General features: G+C 41.7%; 1 protein-coding gene across 1 annotated transcript in view; it reads left to right on the plus strand.

Annotated features, from left to right (window-relative positions):
* The first annotated feature begins 10,441 nt into the window (after positions 1–10,441).
* Positions 10,442–19,953, plus strand: part of LOC147035834 (extracellular calcium-sensing receptor-like) — a 29,749-nt gene continuing 20,237 nt past the window's right edge. Inside the window, exon 1 of the mRNA XM_085869704.1 lies at positions 10,442–11,212. Within this exon, the coding sequence (XP_085725830.1) occupies positions 10,930–11,212 (283 nt within the window). The 5' untranslated portion in view covers positions 10,442–10,929. The remainder of the gene's footprint in view (positions 11,213–19,953) is intronic.

Consider the following 19,953-nt stretch of genomic DNA (forward strand, 5'->3'; position numbering starts at 1 on the left):
AAGTACCTTCCTAGCTATCTCCCTCACCACTTCTGCTGTAGTTGCCCAATCATCCCACCCATCTTTACCACCATCCAACACCTGTCTCACCTCCTCCCTAAATTCCATGCAACAGTCTTGGTCCTTCAGCTTCCACCATCTGGTCCTTGGTTCAGCCCTCACTCTCTTCCTCAACCTCACCTCCAAAATCATCCTACAGACCACCAATCGATGCTGTCGAGCTACACTCTCCCCTGCCACCACCTTACAGTCTCTTATCTCTTTCAGGTTGCATCTCCTGTTTAAGATGTAATCCACCTGTGTGCACTTTCCTCCACTCTTGTACGTCACCCTGTGTTCCTCCTTCTTCTTGAAATACATATTTACCACTACCATTTCCATTCTTTTTGCAAACTCGACCACCATTTTCCCTTCCACATTCCTCTTGTTGAGACTGTACCAACCCATCACCTCCTCATCCTCTTTATTCCCTGCCCCAACATGCCCATTGAAATCTGCTCCAATCACCACTCTTTCATCCTTGGATACACTCTCCACCACTTCATCTAACTCACTCCAGAAATTTTCTTTAAATTCCATCTCACACCCCATATGTGGGGCATATGCACTGATGACATTCATCATCACCCCTTCAATTTCCAACATCACACTCATCACTCGGTCAGACACTCTCCTAACCTCCAATACCCTCTTGACATAATCTTCCTTCAGGATTACCCGACACCATTTCTCCTCCCATCCACACCATTGTAGAACAGGTTGAAACCACCTCCAATGCTCCGAGCCTTACTCCCCATCCATTTGGTCTCTTGTACACACAGTATGTCCACCTTTCTTGTCTCCATCATATCAGCCAACTTGCCAGTTGGCTGATCTCGCCCCTTGCCAGTCATCGTCCCAACATTCAGAGTTCCAACTCTCACCTCCACACTTCTACCCTTCCCCCTCTCCCACTGCCACCGGACTTGCCTTCCCGTCTCCTTCTCCTCCTTCGCCCAGCAGTAGCACAATTTCCACTGGTACCCTGCTGACCACCGGTACCGCTGCCGGTCATTGGTAACCCGGGCCTCAACCGATCCGGAATGGAAATTCGTTTTGTTGTCCGCATAATGATTTGGCATAGGTTTTTTACGCCGGATGCCCTTCCTGACGCAACCCTGGTCGCCTCTTACGACACACAGGGATATGGTACACCTATTCTAACCGGGGCCTACACCGGGCCCAGTACACTGGTACTCATTTCACCGACCTCGGAAGGATGACAGGCTGAGTCAACCCCCTGGTGTTATACAACTATATATATATATATATATATATATATATATATATATATATATATATATATATATATATATATATATATATATATATATATATATATATATATATATTCAGTGCCTCAACGGGGCTTGAACTCAGGGGCTTTTGGGTCCCAAGCCGCTGTCCTAAGGCCTAAGTCACATTTGCTCTACGGCGAGGATACGGCGGCTGTACACCCTCTGAATTGACAGAAACGTGCGGTGGCCGCAGAGCTTCTGTGGTGGCCTCAGGGTGGCCCTACGCCGTTTGGCTATATTTTACAGGTCGTAAGGTCGCCGCAGAATTATAACGCGGAGTTATAACTTTTTTCATTTCTACTTTCGCAGTAGAAATTCGACAAGCCGAAACAAAAGAATGGGAAAAAAAATTAACCCATTTGTGACCGTCCGTCTAGCCGCACGTTCGGCTTAGGTCGCCCCTGCGGCTGCCTTGCGGTCGCCTTGCGGGCACCTTGCGTCTGCCTTGAAAATTATATGGCCGCCACAGGAACGCCCTAAGGTGGTGGGCTTTGGATCCTATGATCCTGAGTTCAAACCCCACTTGTCTGTTGAATTAATACCAGGTGGGGTTGACTCTGCCTGTCATCCATCTGAGGTCGGCAAAATGAGTGCCAGCTTGCTGGTATCCTGGGTTTGAGAGGTGACCTGTCGAGGATTGCACCCAATGGCTGAGGAGACTGCTTCTGTAGAACCAATGCTCTGCCCAACAGAGTCATTAATAAAACATCAAATGCATCATGGAAACTAGAAGGGCACTCGGTAGAGCGCATACCTCCACCACATAATACCTGATCCACGAGAACATATCGTGATCAAAACATTTTTGAAATAGCATGTTAGATATCGTTATTGGCCCTATCTCTCAATGGTGAATAATCTTTTTTATAAATTCAATATTTCTCATTTCATATCCGGATTCGGATCTTCACCAATATCAAATCAACTTGTCCTTTTTACACACCCAAGATGTCCACCAAGTTTCATCCGAATCCGACCACAACTTTTTGAGATATCATGCTATATATAGTTTTTGGCCCTATATCAATGGTGAAGAATCAATTAAAAAAAATTCTAGTAGTCTGATCGGGATCCGAATCTTCACCAAAATATATTCCCTTTGTTCTTGGAACACACCGATTCTGTCCAGAAAATTTCATCCAGTTCCATTCACCACTTTTTGAGATATCCTGCACACAATCAAAGAAACAGTCAAATAATCAGGGGATGAAAACATAACCTCCTTCACCTCCATTGGCATACATAATAATATTGAAATAATACATCATTATGTATAGTGGGGCAGATAACAGCAATTTTTGAGAGGAATCGTGCAAATGATGATACAAGCATCAAATTTGGCACATTTGTTCTCCAGGGGATTCAAATCAAATCTGCATGATTGACCATTTGAAAATCACAATTTTAAAAAATTTGAAAAAAAAACAAACTTTAAAAAAGTCAAGATCACGAATCAATGTTAGATGCTGGCTGATATTGGTGAATGTTTCAGAAACATCATCAAAGACGTTCCAAGTCTGCCATGCAGTTTTCTTCCCTTTACCGCGGATGGCAGACACGACGTCACATCCAGTGAACGCATGGAAGTATGCTATCCCTCTAGTTTTCTCAGGCCCTATTGCAGAAACTACCTCATGGACTGGAATCCATCGTACCTTGGCAACTTAGCCAAAGGCAATCCACATGTTCTCAAGACCTAGTTCCTGTAAGGATGGCAGTACAGATATTGCTATGACTAGTACATCCGTGCCATTAGCCTTAATGATAATGGACTTGCTACCATCCGTTGTTGCATCCCTGGCGTGTACAAATATTCGAGTGTCAGCATCTTCATGACAACATGGAGACACGGCATCCAGTGACATCCTTGCATTGCTAATGGCATCCTCTCCTTTTGTGACAATGACTGTGCTTGTCGTCTGTGCTTCACACATCTTTTCCGCAAGGAAGTGAAACAGCTCAGTGTTGTTGCTGTCATTTCGAATAAAGCTTCTCCAGTTACTTGGGGTCTTACTGGTTCCTGTCACTTTTCTTCTGATTCCTTGCCCCCTTTTCGACCTTGCCTCAGACTTCAGACTTGACTTGTACTCATCAAACACTACATCCACCCTCTCTTACCTGGCACCATAGGATTCCACCTTTGGGATGATGTCTTCTTTAGCATAGTCATCAAATATCTTTGGAGTGCGTGGAGTTGGGGCATTGATAAGTGCTGAGCCATCAATGATGACTGCATCTCCCCTTGGTTCTCTGTCTGGGATGTTCACTTGCGCTTCAAGAATTTCAGCCAGCTGTGACTTCAAATTTTTCAAAATTTGGATTTTCAAATGGCCAATCAGGCAGATTTGATCAGAAAGCCCTGCATAACAGAAATGCCAAATTTGATGCTTGTATCATAATTTGCACGATTTTTCTACTCTCGATGCACTCGTATGCCTGTGGTCTAAAATTCTCCAGCTGGGAGGATGATGGTTAAATCTTCTGTCTTGTATTCTCATGAAATCATGACACTATTCTTCTTCCTGTCTTCGTCAGATAGCTGTTGTCAAGTTTGATTGCATTGCCATATTTTTTTGTGAGTTCAAGTCAGATATCCCCTCAACATATATCAGGGATGGCACGTGAGCAAAGGTCATAGTTTGTTGAGGGAAAGCTGTGTTTTGTGTTTGGGATTTTCTTCCTTTTTTAGACACCTATCACTCTGCCAGCAACCCTCTGCACAATTTAATTGATGAAATAACCACTACAAGGAAGAAACTTCAGGCTCTTCTCTATTCCTAAACTCTATCAATACTCCACTACGAGCCTTGATGTTCGACAGCATGGAGTAGAAAAATGATGTGCAACATTCATGCAACTTTGAAACTGTTCTACTACATGATAATTATTTATGAACTTCAAATGCAGCTGCATAATCTCTTGTGTTCTCTCCACAATCTGGGCTTAATTTTCACTAAACCAATGTAGTTTAATCAAAATTGAGTAAATTAACATTAATGATGGAGAAACTAATCTTTCAATTTAATTTAAGGATTTAATTATCTTACAAATGGCTGATGATAAATGTTTCATGAACATGTAATACCAATAACTATGTTGATGAAACATTACCTTGTAAATCTATATATATTCCTGAAAATCTGCCTGATGGAGTTGTGCTAAAACTATATGTATATATATATATTTATGTATATATATTTTTTTTTCTGAAATGTTGACTCACATCTTGGAATGAGTCTATAAATTAGTGTTAAGTGCAAATCAGGGAGTGAGCAAACAAAACGATGCCGATAAAATGTGTGGATATGTTTTCATGGCGATGCAGTCCAACTATTCCTACCAAATATCAGCATCTACTTTTGTTAAATATTCTCATTTTGTTCTGCCTTCATGCAGCAGTGCCTGAGAAAGAGAAATGTAAGGTTATGGAAATACAAGATTTGCAGAGGGTTGTTAAGCAAGGAGACATCATGCTTGCTGGGTTTTTCGGTGTTCATTCAACCAAACTAAGTTCTGTCTTGACGTTTAGGGAATCACCCCGGCAGCCGGATTGCTTCAAGTAATTATTTTGCTCTCATTTATTTTTGCAGAAATAATTCCTTAACATCTTCCAGATCCACTGGTTTGTACTTTATAAAGTCACTTTTTCAAATCCAATATTTTGTACTTTCCAGGCTAATTTTATCCATTTATGTGCAGCTTTGTTTATTTTGTATGAGTTAGATTAGAAGTAGCTTCCTTTAAAACATACTTTTTTGAAAAGTTTAGTTAAGAATGGAAAAATTTATTTTTCCTTTTGTAGTGGAATTGTTTATTTTGTGTATTTTGTTGAATGTTAAAATTCTTTTTAAACACTCGGTGTCATATCTTCTAAACAGAAAGTTGTGGTTTAAATCTGAGCAAAATAATATTTATTGAACATGGAATTAATTACAATCTCAATATGAAAAAAATCCCATGAAGCATTCATGTATTTAGTGATTCAAGTATTTTCTACCATCAGTTTCAAAAACAGAGAATTTCGCTACATTATGGGGATGATATTTGCGATTGAAGAAATTAATAACAACAGTTTACTACTTCCAAATGTAACTCTTGGATACATGATTTATGATACCTGCTTTAATACTCACAAAGAAGTCAAACCCACAGTAAATTTCATTGGTTCAGAAGTGATACCAACGCAAGAAAATATCTGTCAACCAAGATCTATTATCGGAAGTGCCACTTCGTCCTTCTCTGTTATTGTTGGTCGTTTAATTGGTCCATCCTACGTTCCACTGGTATGTTGACAAAACAAATCATGTTTTTATGCAATATTTATAATTGCATTTTTACAAAAGCTTTGACCTTGTGTTTTTGTATTTGTTATAATTATGTGGTGAAAGTTTTGAAACATAATGGGAAATTTACTTTTTTACAATCCACCCCTATCGCCTCTATCCCTATTTATTGTCCTGGCATGCACCTCTCATCGCTCACTGGCATTTCATACTCATCTCTCACTCTCGCTCTCACTCCCACTCTCACACTTACACTCACTCTGTTTCGCTCTGCCTTTCACTCTCTGTCTATCTTTTCATCATTTCCATCTCCCCTAGCACTACCAAACTCCACCTCCGCCCCCCCCCCACCCCCATACACTTTCCACCCTTTCCATAGAACACTATTCTGTTCCTTTGTTTTTGCAGGATCTAAGGCTCGTACTGGTGCTGCACACACATGCATGGACATACAGAGACATACACAAGACAACACGGGACTGTTAGCCAAGACCTACAGAGCCACTGAGCTTGGGGTAAGTGCCATCACTTTCCTGGGCTCTGGTAGATAGAGACAGAAACAAAGACATAAACAAAGATATCCTACTGACACTATTGAAAGTCATATTTTTTTTTCTACAGAAATAGAAAGAGAAAGAAAAGTGGACTTACTGTTGTGTCGGTAGGATATCTTTTGCACGGGTAGTCACTGTACATCATCTATTCGTTAGGCATTATCAACTTATCACGTTTTTTACCTCTCCTCACTGAAGGTGAAGGAGGTTATGATTTCAGCCCTTTCTGTCTGTCTGTTTGTTTGTCTGTTTGTTTATGTCTGTGTGCAGCATATCTCAAAAAGTTGTGCAAGGATTCGGATGAAATTTTGTGGACAGGTTGGGTGTGTGACAAGGATGAACTGATTACATTTTGGTGAAGATCTGGGTCCGTATCCGGCTACAATAATTTTTAAGTGATTCTTCACCATTGAGAGATAGGGCCAAAAACGATATACAGCATTATATTTCATAAATGTATTGGGCCCGATATGTTCTCGTGAATCAGGCATTCGGTGGTGGAGGTATGCACTCTACCAGGTGCCCTTCTATAAATTAATTATTTTTGTTTCTTTCATGATTAAAAATATTCAGATGCAGCCTGTGGATGCTGGTTGCATTGTTGCTGGGAGCATGTCAACCCACCTGGTGATATTTAACGACACAATAGGGGCTCAAACTCAAGACATTAAGATCTTAAGCCAGCCACCTTGGAAAATGGAAAAATTTTGGACCTCTATATCTCTGAAACTACACCAAATAAAATTTTGAAACTTGGCACATGGCAAGTACTCCTCATGAGGAATAAGTGTGATTTTTTATGATGTCATAGGGGCCTTCGTTATGACAACATAATTGCATGTGTAGAACACTACAAATGATCAGTATGAAAAATTTTGAGGGTGATCTTGGGAGAAAATGGTCCACAGAAAAAAATTGATGACGTCATAGGTCATGTGATTTGGCTGCAATTTTTTTTTGAAACCTTCAAAAATTTTCTTCTCTGATGCAGTGGAACAGATTGAGGCAAAACTTTACACATATGACTGCCTAACCATGAGGCACAAAAGGTTCACACACATGACATCATATGTCACAAGTTTTGGCAGCCATATTGGATTTACCCTAAAACTTATAAAAAATATTCTTCTCCAGAGAGGCTAGAGAGATTGAGGGGAAACTTCACATAAATATTCCTCAAGACTTGGGGATTCCAGAGTATTCACGAAAAATTGATGTCACATGGTCTGGCATACATATTGGATTGAGTTAAGTTCATATAAAACTTCTTTCTCTTGAACCACTGAATCAATCGATGTAAAACTTCACAATTATGATACAGTAATGATGGGGAATATATGTTTTATATTTCAACTTGAACGGACGCATGGTCTGGCAGCCAGAATTGTTTTTTTTGGATCTGGGTCTTTTTTAGTTTTTTTTTATTATTATTTACATTTTTAAAAAATAAGGTTCACTTTGCTGTGCCTGGATGGGTTTGGTGGTCGAGGAGTAGCATCTGAAACCCGAATCCCATCCAGGTTCCACCTGATGACTTCATCTTTGCTTTTTGCTTGTTTGGGTTCCTTCTGATTACTCCATTGCAGGACTGTACCTCTTTGGTCTTCCCCTTGATTTGAATTAAATTTATTTTATTCCCATTATAAACTCAATTGAATAATAATAATAAACGTCTTGGGTCAGGGTCAGGTGTCCGATCAAAGCAGGGTTCCATCAAAGTGGGACGTCATGCTACTCACTCATCACTGCCAGTAGCTATAAAGTGGCAGTTCTCATTTTGTCTCTTATTAATTATGTAACACAACAGTACATAAATGTAACACAAAATACACCACACAAAAAGACATGAACACCACACAAAACAAATCCTGGTGAGGGTCTGCAATATCTGATTGCTATTTTTCTTGTTTTCTTTGTTTTCTCTGTTTTGACTGCATCTGTTTATCCGATTGATATGAAATTTTAAATATTGGTGCAACTCCTCTTGTAGACTATTTTATTGATAATCATGATGTCATCGGTTATGTGGTTCAGTCGCATTGTTGGAAAAAGGAAAAAAATTGGACCTCTGTATCTCTGAAAATGCTCCATGGAAAATAATTGAAACTTGGCACATGTGAAGTACTCCCCATTGGAAACAATTGTCATTTTTTGATGATGTCATAGGTGGCTTCGTTATGACGTCATAATTATTTATCTGATCAGCATGAAATTTTTTGACTGTCATCTCAGGCTAAATTGGATGGGGAGAAAAAAAAATTTGATGATGTAATCGGTCATGTTGTTCAGCAGCCATGTTGTTTTTAATGTAAAAACCTTAAAAAATATTCTTCTCCAAAACGGCTAAACAGATTGAGGTAAAACCTTGCAGATATGATTTCCGATCCATGAAGAACAAAACGTTCTCCACTTATGATGCCACAGGTCACTTGGTTTGGCAGCCATATTTAATTTACCCTCAAATATTAAAAAAAAAAAATCATCTCCAGAACGGCTGGACAGATTGACGTGACACTTCACAAACATGTTCCCAAGTCTTGGAAATACAAGGGTGTTCACGAATAATTGATAAGTTACATTGTCTGGCAGCCATATTGGAATGAAAGAAAAACTGAAAAATAATTTCTCTTGAACCGCTTCAACGATTGACATGAAACTCCACATTTATAATCTAGCAGTTGTAGGGAAATTATGTTTTAATTTGCAACCAGATCAGACGCATGGTCTGACACCCACAATTATTTAAATTTTTGAATCTGGGTTCAGGGACTTAAATAAAACTTGGCACAAGTATGTATAATGCTGCAATAATATGGGCGGAGGTATGTATATCTGTTGTCATCGTGACGTCGAAGATTGTCCTTCTATTGTGTTTATTTTTCCCATGATGTAGGACTGAGAGCAACGGCAGGGAGAGGAAATATTTATGCTTTTGGGATGGCCCATTGTCAGTCCATCCATCCATCTTTCCTTTCGACCATCCGTCCGTCCACAAATACTTTCAACTTCTTCTCTGAAACTACACATACGATTTTGAAGAAACTTTACCACAATGTTAATCACCATGTTTGTACCAAAGTTTGCTCATGGCATTAAACAAATAATCGGGCCCTAATGGGGTCTATGGCGGTTGCTCCCCAAAATAGGTATTTGCTTTCTTCTCAGAAACTACACATGCAATACTGATGAAACTTGACCAGAACCTTCATCACCCACGACCTTCTAAATTTGGTTCACAGCATTAACAAAAAATCACTGTCTGAGGGAGTCTACAGAGGGAATTTACTGGAGTGGGGGTGACCTCAAAGAGATATTTGCTTTCTTCTCAGAAATGACGCACACAATTCCGATGAAACTTGACATCAACCTTCAACACCCATCGTGTACCAAAGTTTGTTCATGGCATTAGAAAAATCGAGCTTGAAGAGGGTGTAAGGGGGGTTGGCATGTCATTAAAGCAGCTGAAGGACTTTGTGAAGTTCTGATTGTGGTGGGCCACTGCTCAGTCAGTTGGGTCACTGGATGTCTCGGCATTGGAGGATCTCTCATAAAGACAGGAAAGAGCCATGACCATCTATCTCTGCAGAAAGGGTATCAGTCACTCTGATGTTAAAGTGGCTGAGTCTAAGCCAGCCATTTTGACACCATGGTTCCAGCCATGGTTGCAGCTGGATAAGTTAACCAGGCAACTGGTTGTCTGGATAAGACCCTGATTTTTCTGTCATGAACAAACTTTGGCACATCACGGGTGATGAATGCTCCAGTCAACTAAGTCTATAACAGCAGCTTCTTCCCTTTATTCAGACTTGATGAAACCACAAGCTGCTATCTACTTTCTCGACTTTCTTGGGGAAGAACAGTCACTCAAACTCCTCAGTCTCACAATCAGCCATTATCTTTTTTGGCCAAGCCACATTTTAAAGTTGGCCTCTAATGCCAGCCGCCGACTGGGTATCTCTTTTCGTATAAAGTCCTTCCTTGGCACACCTGATTTGCTATGCACTTGCACGGCCTACATCCACAGCTTGATGGAGTACTGCTTTCTTCTATGGACTGGCTCCCCTGCTTCACCATGCTCAGATTGACGCAGTGGAAAACAAGGAATTTAATTTCACGCATTGAAGCTGAGGCCATGGGCCTATCACTTTCCCATCGCATATCGGTCGGTGGTCTCTCTCTCTTCTACCGCCTTATTTCTAATCTTGTCCCGTCTGCTCTTTCCTTGCTTTGTCGCCACCAGGTTAATGCATGGCACACACGATCCACCATCAACTCCCTTCTGGTGAAACTACTGAAATCCAGGATTGCTGTTCATGTCCACTCAACCGTTCCTCTTTTTTCCTGCCTGTGGAACCAACTTTTACATTCTCTTCTATTGCATTTTTCTCTCCAGGTCTTCAAGACAGCTGATCACCACCATCTCAGATATTCTCCCATTGAAAAACATCACCTTTTCTACACCCATTAATCTCTCATCCCACAAAAAACCAATCCCTCCTGCATCCCACTTTCCAAACGTTCCTTTTGTAACCGCCTTGAAAATCTCATGTATTACTTTTGAGTTCCCAACCCCCCCCCCCCCGCCCCCACACACACACACACACCCCTTTGTCAAAGTCTTCCTCCACCTTGGCATTCAACTCTGCTGATGATGTCTCCACTCCCCCCCACTCCCCACTCCTCTTTTGTTCCTTTTGCCTTGTCCTCACCAAAATAAATCATGAATGAAGAAAATGAAATGTTGTTTCACATTATATGTTTCAGGTAAGTTATGCAGCAACTTGCAAATGCCTAAGTAACAAGAAGGATTTTCCATCATTTCTTCGCACCGTACCGAGTGATGCTTTCCAGTCCACGGCAATGGCTCGCCTTGTGTCTCATTTCCATTGGGTTTTCCTGGGAGCATTACAAGATAATGATGATTATGGAAAACAAGGAATCGCTCAATTTGCAGATGAAGCGGAGAAAAAAGGGCATTGTCTCGACTTTATCGAAACACTTCCAAATGTTGATGAAGTGGACAAAATGACGAAAATAGGTGAGGATATTCTTGTCCATTGTAAATCTACTATAAATGGATGAGGTGTGTGTGTGTGTGTGTGTGTGTGTGTGTGTGTGTGTGTGTGTGTGTGTGTGTGTGTGTGTGTGTGTGTGTGTGTGTGTGTGTGTGTGTGTGTGTGTGTGTGTGTGTGTGTGTGTGTGTGTGTGTCATACCTTTTGTGTCTATAAATACGTACGTCTGATCATTAAATGCTCACGATTCAATTGTACCTTTTTACCCTTTAGACGGCTGATACCCCTTCGACCTTTGAAGACCCTTTAAGACCAAAAAGACCCTTATGGCCATGAGGACTCAAAAGATAAAAAACACCCAAGACACCCAAATGACCCACAAGTCCCCGAGTAACCAAAAGATCCAAAATTTCCCGAAGACCCAAAAGATTCAGATGGTGTTGGCTTAGTGGTTAGGGTGGCTTGCTTGGGATCTTAAGGTCTTGAGTTCGAGCACGAAAATCCACTGAATTAACACCAGGTGGGGTTGACTCAGCTTGTCATCCTTCCAAGGTCAGCAAAATGAGTACCAGTGAACTGGTATAAATGGTTGTGTCGCGCTGTACCATGACTTCAAAGGCAGTGTGTAAATCTTCATTCAGATGAAGCAGCACTCATGTGGAAGGAAGGAAAAACCAAAAAGTCTCTGAAGACCCAAATGACCCTAAAGTTCCTGAGGAACCAAAAGACCCAGACAACTGAAAAGGCCCAAAATACCCTGAGGACCCAAAATAACCCATAGACCCCGGAGACGTAAAAGACCCAAAGGACCCTGAGGACCCAAATGACAAAAAGAATGGAAAAGACTATGATGATCACAGAGGACCCAAAAGACCCCAAGGACCCAAAAGACCCAGAGGAGGAAACTAACCAAAAGGACCCAGGGGACCCCAAAGAAAGCAAAGGATGCAAAACACTATGGTATACCCAAAGAAAAAAACATCCAGAGGATCCAAAACACCCCAAAGATGCAAAAGACCTTGAGGACCAAAAAGACCGCAATGGGCTAAAAAAACATGAGGACCCAAAAGAATGCGAGGACCCAATTGCGAGGACTATCCACCCTCTGAACCCCCTCCAACCACAACACACACACACACACACACACACACACACACACACACACACACACACACACACACACACACACACACACACACACACACACACACACACACACACACACACATACATTTCCTACTCCTCAACCCCACTCACAACTGTGTCTCCTATCCCTCCCCCCCCACCACCACCACACCAAAGCTCTGTGCTCCGCTCCAACTTTATTCAAATCGTATAACAATCTCTCAACCCAAATTCCTCAACTACCCCCACCTGCTCAAAAGCCACAAGTCCCTCAAACTCAACTTTGTAACTTCGCTCCCCACCCCTTTTTCCCCAAACCAACTCTGTCATCCTATTTTTTTATTCTTTTTTTTCTCAATACATTGTCGAGGCTCGTATGAGAGCAAACACATAACACACACAACAACGGGGGCAGGAGATAAGAGGGGTGGGAGTGGGAAGGACAAAACAGTGGAGAACAGAGACATTAGGAGATCTGTGGAAGGGAGAGGGTTGGGGTGGGGAACACGGAGTATACAAGATGGGCACCTTATATTAGGGACTTTCAGCACCTTACATGACAGGGAACTTTCATTCAGGACGGAATCAAATTTGAAGCTGGTGGGTTTGGGGTGGATTAACGGGGGTAGAAAAGATCATGGTTTTAGATGGGGAAGATAAGTGGTGGTGGTGAACGGCTGTTTTGAAGATCTGGAGGGAAGAATGGAATTGAAGAGAGTGTGGGACTATATTCCAAAGGCGGGGAAAAACGAGGAATGAAAGAGTGAATGAAACCACGTGATCTGTTACCACCCCCTGCGTTTACCGATCCAAATTCACCATTCACCTCATTATTTTTCTGCAACCTTTCCATTACCTAATCTGATGAAAACTCTCTCAAAAAAAAAACAATAATAATAAAAATAATAATAATAATAAAAACTATCTCTAATAAGCTACATCTTCCTCTTTCACACATGTGGTTCTCATTACTGTATCATAATTCACGACTATTCTATTTAAACAGACTGCTCTCAAATCGAACTTTCCCTCACACCTTGCCAAAAAAATCCAACTGTTACAGCGTTTCTTCTCTCAATTCTCTTCATTCGCCTTTACTGCATCCATCAAGAAATGTCTTTAATCGTATTTCTGACCTAAAAAATTTAAAACCCCAGTTTCGTTTGAATGTGCTCGGAATTCTGACATTGTAAGTCACTTGGTGTGGCAGCCATATTGGATCCAAAAACGAAACTTATCTGATCAAAACGAAACTTCACATATGTGATCCTCAACAAATCTTGGGCAGAGTCCAAATTTTCAATTCAATTGGTCACGTGGTCAGCAGCTATGTTAGTTTAAAAACCGAAAATTAAAAAAAAAACTTTTTCTCCAAAAGCGCTTAACAGATCAATTTGAAACATGTCGCATCGCATGGAGCAAGAGCAGTGAATCACAATTGCAAGGTTTCAAATCAATTGCTATTGCATTTTCCAAAATATAATTATTATAATGTTTTCCTTGAACCCAATATGGCTGCCACACGAAGTGACTGTTAATATCATTTTAAGTCAATTGTATGCAGCAATGGCAGTGGATCATAACCTTAAAATTCTTGTATTGATAGGTTAAATGGTTTCAGAGAAATATTTGTTTAATTACTTCTTTAAAACCAATGTGGCTGCCACATCATGTGACTGATGAGATAATTGTTAAAATATTTGTAGCATGAGCAGTGGATCATCACTGCAAAGTCTCGCAATGAAAGGCTAAGCGGTTTCAGAGAAATGTTTTTTTTTAATATAATCGACTCAGCATGGGGACTGTTGGTTGAAAATTTAAACATCAACCGTCACATGGTCTCGCAACCATGTTGGACAAATAAACTTATCTGATCAATTTGAAACACTAAAGATGCGATCGGCCACCCATTATGAATTTGATTTGATAAAGAGCACATCGTGGGTCTGGTGTCCAATCAAAGCAGCGGCATGGTTTCTGTTTTTTAACCATAGGAATTTCACAATTTTTTCACCATGGATGTGATTACTCATGTATAATGTTTATGTCATATGTATGACGTCATTGGTCCCGTGTTGTGGCAGCCATGTTGGAAAAAAGGGGAAATTTAGAATCTCTGTATCTCCGAAACCGCTTCATGGAAAAAAATTAAAACTTGGCAAATGTGAATTACTCCCCATGGTAAAAAAGGGTGAATATTTTGATGATGTCATATGTGGCTTCCTTATGACGTCATGATTTCATATTTAATATTTTACATCACGATTCAGGGATTTAAATCAAACTTTGCACAAATATTTTAATCATATAATAATGTGAGCAGAAGGATATCTGTTGATGTCGTGACGTCAAAGGTTGTCGTTATAGTTTAGAAGGTTTTTGTTATTTGCATACAGCATATGGATTTTTTGTATTTTTTATTTTGTGTACCTTGTCAAGGCTCAGATGAGAGATAACACACAACACACAGCAACGGGGATTGAGACAAGAGGGGTGGGAGTGGAAAGGAGAAAACAATGGGGAACGGAGGAATTAGGAGATCTGTGGAAGGGAGAGGGATGCGGCAGGGAACATGGGGTACACAAAATGGACATTACAGGGACTTTCAGAAAGGAAAGCAGGAAATTTGAAGGAGATGGATTTGGGTTGGATTAACGGGGGTAGAACAGATCGAGAATTTGGATGGGGGATGATAAGTGGTGGTGGTGAACAGCTTTTTTGAAGGCCTGGTGGGAAGAATGGGAATGAACAGAGTGAGGGAGTTTATTCCAAAGTAGGGAAAAAAGACGAATGAATGAGTGAAGGTGAGCAGTGATTCGTGATTTTGGTAGTCTAACCAGGAGGTTGTTTGTTGCGGACCTTGAGAGCCCTGCGGAAATATGGTGGGGACAAATCTCAGAAAGAGTGGGGTGGGTGGGGGGAGACTGGAGAAGAGATGGTGGAAGACAGAAAGACCAGCGACCTGTATGCAGTGAGGAAGTGAGAGCCCAAAGACTCAGCCTCATCGCAGGAGTTACAAATGATCTGAAATGCCTTGGCTTCCACAGCATGAAGCCGAAAAAAGGGGGAGGCAGGAGCACCAGCACAGAGGGGAGAGCTTTACTCCATCATGCTGCAGACGAAAGCTTTGTATGTGGTCAGGAGCTCAGGTGGGTTGAGAAAAGACTTTCCATGATGGAATATTCCCAGTCGGCGACTGGCTTTGGAGGCCAGGTTGGAAATGTGGCTTTCCCAGGAAAGCTCATGGCTGATAGTGAGACCCAGATGCTTGAAAGAAAGGACTTATTCCAGAGGATTGTTGAGAAAGTGGATGGGGGTTTTTCTGAGTGGTCCTTTCTGAGAGACATAGTGAAAGTTGGAGATTTTTCCGGATTGAAAGAGATGTTCTACGTGTTGGAAGAGTTTGTGATTTTACCCAGATCTGTAGTGAGGGAAGAAGCTGCTGCTTGCCAGTTTGAGGGAAGATAGATGGCACGGCAGAGGGTGCACTCATCAGCAAAGAGATAGAGGATTTTACAGAGAGTCTGAGAGATCACTGATGTAAACCAGAAAAAGAACAGGGCCCAGAATGCTGCTTTGATGAACTCCAGCCTGGAAAGGAAGAGGGGATGAAAGAATGCCATTTAAGGCCCGGTCACACCTTGACGTTTTAGCCAGCGATGGCAACATATTAAAATGTATGTAAAACGCTGGCTGACGTTGAACTTTTGATGTTTTTTTTTTTAAGATTCGGACGTATTCATAACGAGTTGGTCGTATGCATAACATATTAGTAATGGACAAAGAACGTTTCGTTGTGTTATAGATAACTTATACCAATGAATGCTGAACCTGTTGTCTGCCTACACAACCGATGCCCAACGATAGTCTAACTTCGGCATAGCGCGTTGCACGCATCGCCGATGATGTCGTGACGTAGCCTATTAAAAGGCTGACGCACAACGATTCGAATCATAACTGCCGTAGAAATGGAAGTGTCAACATTGCGGTCACACCTTGGCGATCTTGCCAGCGTATGCCGACCTAAGAAAAATGTGTCTAAAACGTTGGGGCACGTCAAATACGGTACGAGTAAGTTTGGTATACGTGAGTACAACGCCAAAGTACGCTATCATACGTCGTAGTAAGTAGGGTACATCAAGAAATTTTAAACATGTTCAAAATTTTACGACGTACTCGGCATATGACACACGTTCCGCATGCGATGGGGATAAGTTTTACACATGATATGTGGACGCTTACACACGTCCAAAAACGCTACTTATAAGCTACTCATAAGTCGAAACACGTCGCGGTAATGTCTTTTTTACGCGAAACTTATTTCTAACTTATGTTTGACGTGCTTTGAACCAATTCTTTACGTAGTCCCAACACACATCGACGTATGTAGACGTATTCCAATGACGTCTTCCGGTCGACAAAAAAAAAATAAATGAACGTGTTTCTAACTTACAACTGCCATATAAAGACGTGTTCCCAGCGGTTTTGGGAATTGGTATATAAAAATGGTGCTCATAAAAGGGGAACCCAACAGTGTTTTCGAGTTCCTTTTTTAGTCGATGTCCATGTCAGCAGTATCAGTATCAGTATCAGTATTAGTATTAGTATTAGTAGTAGTTTGTTCATGATGGCAGTAGTAGGTGAGTGTGAGGGGGAGGGTGTGGGTTATGATGGATCCTCCTTGCGTCCGCGTGTCCACGGATAGGTTCATAGGCTGCCACTCAACGATTTAAATGGCTGCATCTCCACTATTGAAAGTAGACGCTTGCACTCAACAATTGGATTTTTTTTACACGCAACGACTTTTAAACGGTACCACTCACCTATTTTCATTGTTTACAATGAATGATTTAAATTGCTGTCACTCGCCTTTGTTTTTTGACGCTGGGGTTTGGAAATTTTAATCGTTTCTATTGAACGTGTTAAATCGCTCAAACCCCACTATTGAAAGTAGACGCTTGCGCTCAACAATTCGATTTTTTTTACACTCAACGACTTTTAAACGGTACCACTCACATATTTTCATTGTTTACAATGAACGATTTAAATTGCTGTCACTCGCCTTTGTTTTTTGACGCTGGGGTTTGGAAATTTGAAGCGTTTCTTCTGAACGTGTTAAAATGCTCAAACTCGACTATTTTAAATAGACGCTGCCGATGGACAATTGGAATCATAGCCAAGCTAGACATCGAAGTGTGAACATCCTCGTCATGCCGAAGAAAAGTTTGAAGAATGCTGCAAATAAGTGTCCTGGCCGTGGCCGTGGACGCTGACGCAAGGACGATCCATTATACCGACGTCTTTCAGCCTATGAGTAACTTAAAAGTAACGTCTGTCGACGTGTGGCAACGATCGCGTAACGTGCCAACAACACGTTAATCTTAGGTTAGAAATAAGTTTCGGGTATGCTAAACATTACCTCGGCGTGTCTCAACTTATGATTAACTTACAAGTAGCATGTGTTGACGTCTGTCAACGATCGCAGACCGTGCATACAACTTGTGGCCAGCGTAGCGGAACGTGTGAGTCATACGCCGGCATACGTCGTGAAATTTCAAGCATGAAAAAATTTGAGGACAACCGAAAAGTACAACGTTTAAAGCCAGCGTACAACGACGTATGGCAGTGTTTTTCAGCGTGCTCTCAATGTTATCAAAACTTACCCATAACGTATTCAATGTGTGCCAGCGTTTTAGAAAAAAAATTAAAAAATCGGCATACGTTGGTTAAAACGTCAAGGTGTGACCGGGCCTTTAGAGCCACATGTTAACTGAGACAGGAGAGGAAGTCTGCGAGCCATGAGTGGAGATGTCATTGCATACATAGGAAGAGAGTTTGGTGAGAAGGGAAGGGTGCCAGATCGTTTCAAAAGCATGCGATACGTCTAGGGATCTGGCTCTGATTTCATGTCCGGAATTGGGGGACTCCATCCATTGTTGGGAGAGCAGGAACAGAATATCCAGTGTAAAGTGACCTTGTCTGAAACCAAAGTGATGATCAGAAATCAAGCCATTGGAGAAGAGGAAGGATTTACTGTTTGAAGCGATGATGGATTCCATAACCTAGCTGATGATTGCGAGAAGGCTGATTGGTCTGTAGTTGCAGGGATCTGCTTTTGCACCTTTTTAATGCAAGGCATTGATGTTTGCTGATGTCCAAACAGATGGCAGATGACCTTGAACAAATGAGAGGTTGAATAGAACAGAGAGAGGGTGATCAAGAGCAGAGGAGCAGATTTTTAGGACAAGTGGGCTGATGCCATCTTGGACCGTTTGCATAATCAGAGTCGACGTTTGACAGCAAGCTCTCCACCTTGTCAGAAGAAAAGGACACAGAGTCCAGGGACAGTTGGGTTTGACTGGGTAAGGTGGTTGCAGAAAGTACTGGGTTGCAGACACATTATTTAAATGCAAACACCAAGTTTAGGCATTCAGCATTTTCTTGTGCGGTTTCAGCAGTGCAGCCATTTAAGGTAAGGAAGGGGATGGATGAACATACACCAGAAACAGATTAGATTACATGCCACCAGGATGTGGAGGAGGGAGAGAGGTTTGAGATTTCAGACTTGAGCTTAGAAAGATGTTGTTTTCTGGCTCTCCTGAGGGTAGATACACACTTGTTCAAAGCTTTATGGCAGGAACTGAGATTACCCTCAGTTGGGTTTGATTTCCATGAGGTAAAGGCAAGTTGTTTCAGGACAACTACCTCGCTACAAGCTTCAGTGAACCACTGGCGTGAGGAAGGGTATGACAACTCAAGATGAGAGGGGATAAATCTGTGCATGAGGGAGAGAAAGTTTCTTTGAAAGAATTCCCAGGATGAGTTGATGTTGGAGAAAGTAGCGATGGGAGACCAGTCTCGAAGTTTGCTGGCTTATTGGAGACACTGCCATTCGGCTTTAGTGAAATGCTAGACTCGACGGCGCTGAGGTGGCTCTGTGATAGAACCAGAGAGATGTCCACTTTTACAAGCATGTGGCCAGAAGAACCGATTGGAGAGGATGAAGGACATCATAAGTTTTCATGGAAATTTGTCAACATCAGATCCATAAGAGATAGAGTACCATTGGTTAAGATCCGGGCCAGGAAATTGACCAATTGAGTCAGTCCAAATGAGTTGCAGAAATCTTTTCCTGAAGTACCATGACAGGTGAGAGAGGTACCCACACCTAGCCAACTGGCATGATAACAATTGAAGTCACCACATATGAGGAAGAGAGAGTTCAGATGAAAAGATAGAAGTTGGTCCATGCTTTAGGATAGTGGGGTGTAAATGGAGTCATCACTGTTTGGTGGACGGTACAGTAAACACATAAACATGAGGTGGGAGTAGAGGGGAATCTGCAGCCAGAGGTATTCCTGCGGGTGTGGTGGAGTGAGGGCAGTGCATGGAGATGAGGAATAGAGTCTTTGATGAAGAGAGCAACTCCTCCACCAGGACGAGGCTCAGGTCTGTCATACCGGAGGAGGGAGTAACCAAGGAGAGATAATAGGGAGTAAGGGATGCCTTGAGGGAGGAAAGTTTATATTTGGCAGATTATGTCTGGTTTGTCAGTGGCAACCTGTATGGAAAGATCTGAAAGGTTTGAGCGAAGGCCCCGGATATTTAATGTCCACACTGTCAATGAAGAGGGAGGGGAGG

The sequence above is a fragment of the Eptatretus burgeri genome, chromosome 1, assembly GCF_056783735.1.
Source record: "Eptatretus burgeri isolate ZD-2024b chromosome 1, Ebu_testis_v1, whole genome shotgun sequence".
Classification (NCBI taxonomy): Eukaryota; Metazoa; Chordata; class Myxini; order Myxiniformes; family Myxinidae; genus Eptatretus; species Eptatretus burgeri.